Source organism: Hylobates moloch, unplaced genomic scaffold, assembly GCF_009828535.3.
Source record: "Hylobates moloch isolate HMO894 unplaced genomic scaffold, HMol_V3 SCAFFOLD_12, whole genome shotgun sequence".
In the NCBI taxonomy this organism is placed as follows: domain Eukaryota; kingdom Metazoa; phylum Chordata; class Mammalia; order Primates; family Hylobatidae; genus Hylobates; species Hylobates moloch.
Window position 1 is genome coordinate 41,200,368 of NW_026652287.1, and position 11,003 is coordinate 41,211,370.

Below are 11,003 nucleotides of genomic sequence, written 5' to 3' on the forward strand. Positions count from 1 at the left end.
AGGGCAGTGGCACAATCACAGCTCACTGCAGCCTCCAACTCCTGGGCTCCAGCAATCCTCCTGCCTCATCCTCCTGAGTGGCAGGGACTACTGGTGCACATCACCACACCTAGCTAATTTTCAATTTGCTGTAGAGACAGGGTCTTGCTCTGTTGCCCAGGCTGGTCTCGAACTCCTGGCCTCAAGCAGTCCTTCCACCTCGGCCTCCAAAGTACGGGGATTACAGGCACGAGTCGCTGTGTCCGGCCCAAACCCTAACTTTGAGGACCAGATTCTCCAGTTACCTCCATCCCCATCCACTACCAGCACTGTCATCCCTACTAGCCAGGCCAGGAGTTCCCCCTCCAAAGCCCTAACCCTCTCTCTGAGGCCTGGACACCCTCCCCTGTTCGGAGCTCTCTCCCCAGACCCAGGACCATCCTTCAAGTCTTGGAATATTCCTCCCAAGCCCCAGGCCTCACCAATATTAGAGTTGCCAGGGCCCAGGCTGGGGATCCCACGCGCATTGGAGCCATGGGGGTTGAGTCGCGCCAGCCAAAGAGGGGGACCCATGCCATTGGATCCAAAGCCCAGGAGGCCAGGGAAGAGGCCAGGGTGGCCGGGTAGCAGCGGCAGCCCCTGGGCGCACAGTTGCTGGAATTCATCTGCAAGGAAGCAGGGTTGAGGCCAGGCCCTTGGTCCTCCCCTGTCCCCTCCTCCCCCGCAGCCCTGCAGGCTGCAGCTCTTACTCACTGGAGCCCCGAGGAGGACACAGCTCAGGGGTCGGGCCAGCTGCCCAGCACCTGCCCCTGTCGCAGCAGCACTGCCTGCGAGTGTAGTGGCCAGCGAGGTCTCCAGCACAGCGGCCCCCGAAAAGCACTGAGAAGCAGGTGCCGGCCTGGTGGTCTGCAAAAGATCAGAGGGTGAGCCCATGAGCACGGGACATCAGTGACCAGACCTGGATCCAAATTCCAGCTGTAGCAGCACTGCCTGTAGGACGGGTCTGTTTGCCACTCTGTGCCTCAGTTTCCCCTCCATAAAATGGGGATGCTTGGAGCATCCACCTCACCCGGGAAAAGTATTACCTGGATGAAAAGTCTGACATAGTCCAGATGCAGTAGCTCATGCCTGTAATCCCAGCACTTTGGGAGGCCAGGGCGGGAGGATCACTTGAGGTCAGGAGTGCAGGACCAGCCTGACCAACACGGTGAAACCTCATGTCTACTAAAAATACAAAAATTAGCCAAGCAGGGTGGCAGGCACTTGTAATCACAGCTGCTTGGAAGGCTGAGGCAGGAGAATCACGAATTGCTTGAACCCAGGAGACAGAGGTTGCAGTGAGCTGAGATCATGCCACTGCACTCTAGCCTGGGCAACAGAGCGAGACTCCGTCTCAAAAAAAATAAAGGGCCCAGTGCGGTGGCTCACACCTGTAATCTCAGCACTTTGGGAGGCTGAGGTGGGAGGATCACGAAGTCAGGAGTTCAAGAACAGCCTGGCCAACATGATGAAACCCCGTCTCTACCAAAAATACAAAAATTAGCTGGGTGCAGTGGCTCACACCTGTAATCCCAGCTACTTGGGAGGCTGAGGCAGGAGAATCACTTCAACCCAGGAGGCGAGGTTGTAGTGAGCCGAGATCATGCCACTGCACTCCAGCCTGGGCCACAGACCAAGATTCCGTCGCAAAAATAAATAAATAAATAAATAAATAAATAAATAAATAAATAAATAAATAAAAAGTTTGACCTGTGGCCAATGCTCGCTCATTGCCATCTCTTGTTACCAAGATTCCAAGTTATCACACAGAGGTAGTGAGCTCCCCGTCACTGCAGGCATCCAACCACACTGAGGAAGACCCATTGGCGGGGAAGGACTGCCCCGGTGGGATACCAGGCAGGGACACCGAGATCTGCAGCTGTGTGTCTTTGCTTGCTGGCTTCAGGCATTACGCAGAAGCCTACAAGACTGTGAATTTCAGAGAGGGGCCCCAAGGAGTCGAGGGGTGGATTGATGGCTACAGCCCCCAGGGAGACTGAGGCAGACAGGCTCCCCAGGTGTGAGAACCACTAACACTCTTCCACTTCCCACTGCGTCCTCAAGGTCAATGGCTTCATGCAGTGATCAGATTTCTCAGGCTCTGGCTTAAAGAGCATATTTTAGGCTTAAAAATGCATAAAGCTTGGCCCGTGGCCCACAGTATAAAAAACTCCCAGCACTGGGAGGGCCACTGAGAGCCGCCCCTGACCTGCCCCAAGCTGGGAAAACATGCAAATGTTTCCACCTCCCTGGTCCCCGCCCCGTGCACCTGGGGGCCCCCCAGGTACGTGCGTGGGAATCAGGGTTTTTCGTTCTCAGCCTTATCATAGCCCCTCAAAGGGGACTGGGCCTGCCCAGACAAGGAGAGGTCAACAGACTCCTCCAAAGTCACACAGCTGCAAAAGCAAGAGGACGGGAAACTCGATTTCCCAATCTCAGGGGACCCAACAGGCAACAGTCCCTCAAGCAAGAGAGACAGAACACAAGAATTTTAATAAAAATGCTCAGCCACGGTGGCTCATGCCTGTAATCCCAGCACTTTGGGAGGCTGAGGCGGGCGGATCACCTGAGGTCAAGAGTTTGAGACCAGCCTGGCCAACACAGTGAAACCCCGTCTCTACTAAAAATGCAAAAATTAGCGGGGCATGGTGGTGGGTGCCTGTAATCCCAGCTACTGGGGAGGCTGAGGCAGGAGAATCACTTGAACCCGGGAGGCGGAGGTTGCAGTGAGCCGTGATCGCGCCATTGCACTCCAGCCTGGGGGACAGAGTAAGACTGTCTTAAAACAAGAAAATAAAAGAATTTTAACAAAAATGATCCTGTCATTGCTGTAAGTACACACCGTGAGCTAAGTGGTCACAGCCTCAACCTTACCTGGTGTCCATGAATGTGTATTAAGTATCCTCTAGCTACCAGCCCTCTGCAAATTACTCCCCAAATGATACCTTCCCAATCTTCATTGAGCTGCGTACTGCTATTATCTACCATTTTACAGATGGGGAAACTGAGGCACAGAGAGGTTAAGTCACTTGCCCAAGGCCACAGGGTCTGTGAGCAGCTCTGGGTGGGAGCCCTGGACTGATTCCAAAGCTTATGTTCAGAGGCTGGTTTGTCAAATCCAGGGTCTGGTCTTTAGCAGCTGAGAGAGGACCCCGCAGTCCAGGGGATGTGTCCACAGCTACCCCTAATGCCAGCTGTGATGGCCCCCAGTGGTGGAGACCTAGAAAGTCTGGAGTTGGCCAGCCGGGCGCGGTGGCTCATGCCTGTAATCCCAGCACTTTGGGAGGCTGAGGCGGGCGGATCACCTGAGGTCGGGAGTTCGAGACCAGCCTGACCAATATGGAGAAACCCCGTCTCTACTGAAAATACAAAATTAGCCAGGTGGGGTGGCACATGCCTGTAATCCCAGCTACTTGGGAGGCCGAGGCAGGAGAATCGCTTGAACCCGGAAGGCAGAGGTTGCAGTGAGCCGAGATCGCGCCATCGCACTCCAGCCTGGGCAACAAGAGCAAAACTCCGTCTCAAAAATAAATAAATAAATAAAGTCTGGAGTTGGCCACAGCATACTGGCTGAACTCCAAACACAATATTCTCAGCTCTGCCTGGTAGTGGCCTAGCCTGAGGGGACCAGGGTGACGCTGGAAAACCTCCAAGCCCCCTCCTGTCTCCCCAAACCAGGACACTGCCCATCCTCTGCCACCAGCATTCATGTTCCTGGCCAGCCCTGTTGGCCACAGGCAACTTCTAGGGCCTGACATTCAGCTCATCAAGACAGCAAAAGGAGGGAGAGGCCTAAGTGCAGCGGGGTGTGGGGGGTTCCCACTTGGCCAGACCAAGTGTCTGGGGGTTGCTGAAGGGTGGGCCTCCAGGGGTAGCCTCAGCCCAAAGGACCACCACCCGGGCAGGAGGTCTGGGGAGTTGAGTGTGTTCTGGATTTGTTGACTAGACTCAAGCAAACCTCCCCTTTCTGGGCCTCAGTTTCCCGATCTCAAAAATGAGGGTGGGGCCGGGTGAGGTGGCTCACGCCTGTAGTCCCAGCACTTTGGGAGGCCGAGGAAGGTGGATCACTTGAGGCCAGGAGTTCAAGACCAGCCTGGCCAACATGGAGAAACCCCATCTCTACTAAAAATACAAAAATTAGCTAGGCGTGGTGGCTTGCGCCTGTAATCCCAGCTACTTGGGAAGCTGAGGCAGGAGGATCTCTTGAACCGGGAGGCAGAGGTTGCAGTGAGCTGAGATCATGCCACTGCACTCCAGCCTGGGTAACAGAGCAAGACTCTGTCTCAAAAAAAAAAAAAAGAGAGAGACAGAGAGCTGAACAAGGGGTCTCTCTCCTACCCACTCTCTCCCGCTCCAGCCCCTTGGTTCACTCAGGCAGTGGGTGCCATCCAGGCTGCTGGCAAAAGCTTGGAACAGGTGCACACGTAGCTCCTGACAGTGTTGGTGCAGTCACCCCCGGAGCAGAGGCCGGGCAGGCTGAGACACTCATTCACATCTACATAGACAGGGACAAGGTCAGAACTGGGCACCTCACCAGACTGACCCCTCTGCCTTCCTGCAGGGGAGCCTGAGCCCCCCAGGACACGAGTCACAGAGGAGGTCCCAGGTTGTCCCCTCCAGTCACCCACCTTCACATGCAGCACTGCTGTCACTGAGCCGGTGTCCAACTGGACAGCGGCAATGGAAGGAGCCCACCGTGTTGACGCAGCTGCCTCCCTGGCACAGGCCTGGCACAGCCTGGCACTCATCCACATCTGCGAGGACAAAGCCCGGCAAGGGAATGAGAGGCCCATCAGAGGGAAGAACCAAGGCAGCCAAGGCCTCCCACTCAGCCCTGACCCCACTATTCACCTTGGCAGGCCCCCGTGTGGATATTGGGGATGAAGCCACGGCGGCAGGGGTGTGGCTGTGCAGGGCAAAGTTCACATGGAAGGCCCCAGGCACGGCCCACAGTGGCACAGCAAAGCGCCTTGGTGCACACGAGGCCCGTCAGCTGATGCTGGCACCCCTCGGGGCCCACTTGGCCAAAGCAGGGTCCCATCCGGTAATCTGCAGGGCAGACAGATGTGGGTACCTGGCTGAGGGCTGCCCCTGTCTAGAGATCTCTGCGTCTCTAACACCTTCTCAGCGCCCCCTGCACCCACAGACCAGGCTTTACTTATGCTGCTCCCGTCCTAAATAGAATATCTTTCCTCCCCTTTCCCTGCCTAACGAACTCCTATTCACCCTTCAAAACCCTTTTTCTTCAAAGCACTTCCTGACCAACTTCCAAGAGACCAGCACCTCCAAGCCCACAAAGCTCAGGGCCTGTGTGAACACCCTGTCTGAACTGATGGGGCTCCTTCCCCAGGCCTATCCTCCCTTCAGGCCTAGGCAGGGACCCATGGACGCCCAGCTAAAAAGCACGTCTAGTCCTTCAGCACACGCCTGGCCCTGCCATATCGCCCAAATTTGGGGAAGGATCTGTTATCGGCCTAAATTCTCTGGACCCCCAACATCGCATCCCCAGTCCCCTTCAGGCCCAGCCCAAGGTGACTGCATTGGTTCCCCCAACCCCAGTACATGAGCCCAGATGTGACTTCTTGGCTCTCTTCTCCAGATGTTTCCAATAAAGGAGTTAGCTCTCAAACAAGGGCAGCCCCTCCCAAGAGAAGAAGCCAAACTCACCCCCAACTCAGGCCCCAGAAGGAGGAGGGGCTTCACAGAGACCCCCACCCCCCGGCTGTCCTGATGCCCCGAGCCAAAAGGTAATTCCTGGCAGCTCCCCCCCTCCCCCTCCCCCTCACTCTCCTGCCACCCAGAGCTTCGCCCGCCTCCAACAGCCCATGTTCCAATTCTGCAGTTTCCAGAAGCCCACCCTCAAACCCAGGTCACTTCCCCAGCCCCTCCAGCTTCTAGTCTCCGGGTCCTGCCCATCCTCACCTTCCTGGGCTGAAACACCACGTCAGGCACTCAGATGCCTCCACCATCTGAAAATCTCACAAGCCTGAGTGTCCCTGACGCCACCCACTCCTGTTCTCTTTCTCTTTCTCAGCCTCCTGTGGGCTCTGTTTTTTCTGTCCGGGCTTAAATGCCCAGGTGGCTGTCTCTGCTGGCCCTTCCTTCTCTCACGGGGATCCTCAGCTGCACCCTGGGCTTCAGTCCCCATGGACGGAGCAGCCCACGCCGCCGTCTCAGACCCAGGCCTGAGTGTCTAGCTGCTTCCCAGACAACTTGCAAATCCCTCGGCCAACACCGAGCTCAGAGTCTTCCTCCTCCCTGCCGGGGTGCACCACTACCTTCTCCCCCAGTTTTCAGACCAGGCTGGGATTCATCTTGACTCCTTCCTTCTTCTCTCCCAGTCCCTGCCACACCTCACTGCTCACAAGAAAGACATCACTGTGTCCATTCTCCTTTTTTCTTTTCTTTTCTTTTTTTTTTTTTTTTGAGACAGGGTCTCCCTCTGTCTTCCAGGCTGGAGTGCAGTGGTGTGATCTTGGCTCACTGCCTCCCAGGTTCAAAAGATTCTCATGCCTCAGCCTTCCAAGTAGCTGGGACTACAGGCACACGCTGCCAAACCCAGCTAAATTTTTTTTTTGTATTTTTAGTAGAAATTGCTTTTGCCATGCTGGCCATGGCTGGTCTCAAACTCCTGGCCTCCAGTGATCTGCCCGCCTCGGCCTCCCAAAATGCTGGAATTGCAGGCATGAGCCACAGTGCCTGGCCTCTTTTCTTTTCTTTCTTTCTTTCTTTCTTTCTTCCTTCCTTCCTTCCTTCCTGCCTTCCTTCCTGCCTGCCTTCCTTCCTTCCTTCCTTTTCTTTCTTCCTTCCTTCCTTTCCTTCCTTCCTTCCTTCCTTCCTTCCTTCCTTCCTTCCCTCCTTCCTTCCCCTCCTTCCCTTCCTTTCTTTCTTTCTTTCCTTCTTTCTTTCTTTTTTTTAAGAGAGGCAGGGTCTAGTTCTGTCACCCAGGCTGGAATGCAGTGGCACCACCACGGCTCACTGCAGCCTCGAACTCCTGGGCTCATGCAATCCTCCCACTTCAGCCTGAGACTACAGATATGCACCACCATGCCAGGCTAATTTTTTACTTTTTGTAAAGTGGGGGGTCTCGCTATGTCGCCCAGGCTGGTCTCAAACTCCTGGTACGTCCATCTTCTTAATTTTGGTAACAACCTCTCAGCAGGTGACCCCACCCATCTTAGCCCTCTTAAAACTGGGATCATTTTTAAGAGTTAGGGTGACCAGGTGTGGTGGCTCATTTTGGGAGGCTGAGACAGGCAGATCACTTGAGGCCAGGAGTTCGAGGCCAGCCTGGCCAACATGGCAAAACCTCATCTCTACTAAAATTACAAAAATTAGCTGAGCGTGGGGATGCGTAATCCCAGCTACTTGGGAGGCTGAAGTGGGAGAATTGCTTGAACCTGGGAGGCGGAGGTTGCAGTGAGCCGAGATCATACCACTGCACTCTAGCCTAGGTGAAAGAGCAAAACTTTGTCTCCAAAAAAAAAAAAGAGAATTAGGGTGCAATAAAGAGGGGGTTTGCCCATCTCATGAAGTCCAATCCACCCTACCAGATCCAGCTGAGGGGTCCCCTCCTCCAGGAAGCCCTCCCTGACTCCCTTCCGTGGAGCAGATGGTTTCTCTGTCCTTCGCATGCTCCAGGGCTGCCCCAACCCTTGTCTTAGCCTTGAAACCCCCAGATAAGAATCTTCTGCTTGCAGTTTCTTCTCCCTGCCCCTCAGACTGGCACATCCTCTCTCTTTCCTACCAGACTCCAACACAGGCGCTCGCTCAGAGCCAGTGAATAGCAGATGTTTTGGAGAACAGATGAGCAAATGAAAGAAATGTCCTCAGACTGTCCCAACTGCGGGAAGGAGGCTAGTTGTGTCCTCTCAAGGCCTGGCCATGTCTCAGGGGCTTCCAGGAAACCCCCTTTCCTCCACTGAGTCCCCTGTCTACCTCCCACCTGCACGTGCTTGGTACCTCTCTCACAGTGAGGTCCCATGAAGCCATACACACAGGCGCAGCGGTTGGGTCCAATGCAGCGACCCCCATTGTGGCAGCCGCGGTCACAGATGGCTGTGGAGGGAGAGAGGGTGATGGCTGGAGGTCCCCCAGCAGCAGAGAGAGCTGGGGTTCACAGCAAGCCCGTCTTCACCCAGGAATCCCCAGGATGTGGCCCAGGTTGAATAAGACTGAGGCCGGGCTCAGTGGCTCGCGCCTGTAATCCGAGCACTTTGGGAGGCCAAGGCAGGTGGATCATCTGAGGTCAGGGGTTCGAGACCAGCCTGTCCAATATAGTGAAACCCCATCTTTACTAAAAACACAAAAATTAGCCAGGCATGGTGGCAGGCGCTTGTAATCCCAGCTACTCAGGAGGCTGACACAGGAGAATTGCTCAAACCTGGGAGGTGGAGGTTGCAGTGAGCTGAGATGGTGCCACTGCACTCCAGCCTGGGCAACAGAGCAAAACTCATCTCAAAAAAAAAGAAGGCCGGACGCGGTGGCTCATGCCTGTAATCCCAGCACTTTGGGAGGCCGAGGCGGGCGGATCACGAGGTCAGGAGATCGAGATCATCCTGGCCAACATGGTGAAACCCCGTCTCTACTAAAAATACAAAAAATTAGCCAGGCATGGTGGCAGGCACCTGTAGTCCCAGCTACTTGGGAGGCTGAGGCAGGAGAATGGCATGAACCCGGGAGGCGGAGCTTGCAGTGAGCTGAGATCTTGCCACTGCACTCCAGCCTGGGCGACACAGCAGGATTCCATCTCAAAAAAAAAGACTGTGACAATAAACATCCCCTGCAATCTCCAGTCCAGGAAGAAGGAACCCTGGGCAGTGGGCAGGTGGCAGCAGAGACCAATACTCTGGGATCACAGTCCCAGGTGTGCAAGGAGGGGAGTCCCATGGGGATACTCACGCTGCCCACACACGGTGCCTGTGTAGCCCTTCTGACACAGACAGGATGCCCCCCGGCAGGTGCCCCCATTCATACAGCTCACGCTGCACCCTGATCCTGGGGACAGGAAGGCAGGAAGCATAGTAAGGTGGAGACGGGCCCCAAGATGCCCTCCCAGGAAGGCTGCAGGACTGGGCATGCTCAGCCCCGCTCCTGTCCTTCAACAAAAGCAGCCCAGGCTCCTCGTGGCAACCGGAACCCTGTGACCTTCTTCTCCCTCCCGCAAGAGGCCACTTCCCGCTCACCTTGGCTCACCCCACAGCTGGGAGCCAGCGTCCCATCCGCACAGGTGCACAGGTTGGGCTGGGAGCAGAAGCCTTCACCGCAGGCGCGCCTACAGATGGCTGGATGGGTGCAGCGGGTAGCAGTCAAGACCAGGACCGAGGCTGGGCCATCCCTGTTCCATCGGTGCCCGGGCTGGCCGGAACACCTCGGTGGACGCTGCTGGTCATCTGCATCCCTGGCTCTGCTCATAGCACACCCTACCCCTGTTTTCATGGGATGTCCCCCACTCTTGGGCTGAGCTGGGCAGGTAGTGTGACCCAGGCTGTGGGTTGGGGACTCTGCTACAGCCATTGGGAGAGAATGCTTTTGGGCCAGAGCTGCTGAGCTGTGAGGACAGAGCTGGAGGTGCTGGGGTCCTGGATACTGTGGTTGGGTGTCTCCTGGGAAGTGGAGTCAGATTCCAGAGACAGCAACAGAATGAGAAGGTGAGGCCAGAGAGAGACAGACAGAGAGAGACTCAGAGAGACAGAGAGAAAGAATCAGTTAGATAGAGAGACAGTAACCAACAGAGAGAAGCCAGGTGCGGTGGCTCACACCTGGAATCCTAGCACGTTGGGAGGCCGAGATGGGAAAATCACTTGAGGCCAGAGTTTGAGACCAGCCTGAGCAACACAGAGACCCCCATCTCTAAAAATAATAATAATAAAGAAAAGAAACCAACAGAGAGAGACACGAGCAGAGATGAATAGAGAGAGGCAGAGACAAAGCAAGGGAACCAGAGAGACAGACACAGACAGACACAAGGAGGTTGTAGGGCAAAGGAAATGAACATGGCAGGTTGGCCTGGAACCCTAAGGACAGACGCAAGGGCCATTTTTGTGGTTCAGCCAGAGGTCCCTGGCTAAGTCCCCGTGTAAACAGAGCTGGACCTGCAGGCAGGTAAGAGTGTCCCCGGCCTGTGCCCTCCCCCCACCTCCAGACGGCAGTAGCACTCACGCAGGACACACTGGCTCCTGCCAGGGAACGTCCTCCAGCCTGGACAGCAGTAGGCGTGGAACCGGGAGCCGCATACATTCGGCCTTCGGGGACAGCGAGATGGGTCTGGTGAGCCCCTGCCCTTGTGGACATCCCCCCGGGTATTCCGCTGGCCCCAGGATGGCCCGATCCACACCGAAAGGGTCTCCCAGCATCCCAGGTACCACGCACCCCTGCAAGATGCCCGGGCTGCCCCGCCTCCGCACACGTCCAGGACCTGCAGCCTCCAAGGCCCCGTCCCAGCGGCCTTGGCCACCCGCCATGCACAACAGGGCCGACCAGGCCAACAGGAGCCGGGCCAGGGGGCCCCTTGCCAAACACAGACCCTCCAGAGTCATGGCGTGTCCCCTGGAGGCTGCAGAGAGGAAGCAGAGTCAGCCCTAGAAGAGCCCCCCACCCTGGCCATGGGGGACCCAACACAACGAGGAGGGCAGGGTGGTTGCCAAATGGGGCAGCCCCGGGGCCTCTGGGAGCCCAAGGAGGCATCCAGCCCCAACCGGGAAGCAGTGAACAGTCAGAGGAGACTTCCTGGAGGAGGTGTGATGTTAGAGAAGGGTCTTGGGGCTGAGGGTGCACAGCCAAGGCAAGACGGGTGTGGGACGTGGAAGGGAGGGGAGAGAGGGCCAGGTGGGGCCAGGCGTTGCAGGAGTGGGCATAGCGGTGTCATGGAGTTTTTGCTCATTCGTCAAGGACAATGAAAAGCCCTTGAAAAGCTTTGAGTGGGAGGAGCAAGGTCAGAAATGCCTGTTAGGTGGAGTGGGGAAGGGCAGCAGGGTCCCAGCGGA

At 56.2% G+C, this 11,003-nt stretch overlaps 1 protein-coding gene across 1 annotated transcript in view; it reads right to left on the reverse strand.

Moving 5' to 3' along the window:
- The window catches only part of FBN3 (fibrillin 3), an 87,520-nt gene extending 76,964 nt beyond the window's left edge, over positions 1-10,556 (reverse strand). Inside the window, 11 exon segments of the mRNA XM_032171570.2 lie at positions 462-644; positions 733-885; positions 4,389-4,430; positions 4,433-4,513; positions 4,647-4,772; positions 4,870-5,067; positions 7,981-8,076; positions 8,920-9,015; positions 9,204-9,302; positions 10,180-10,262; positions 10,390-10,556. Coding sequence (XP_032027461.1) covers positions 462-644; positions 733-885; positions 4,389-4,430; positions 4,433-4,513; positions 4,647-4,772; positions 4,870-5,067; positions 7,981-8,076; positions 8,920-9,015; positions 9,204-9,302; positions 10,180-10,262; positions 10,390-10,556 — 1,324 coding nt within the window.
- Positions 10,557-11,003: the final 447 nt, after the last annotated feature.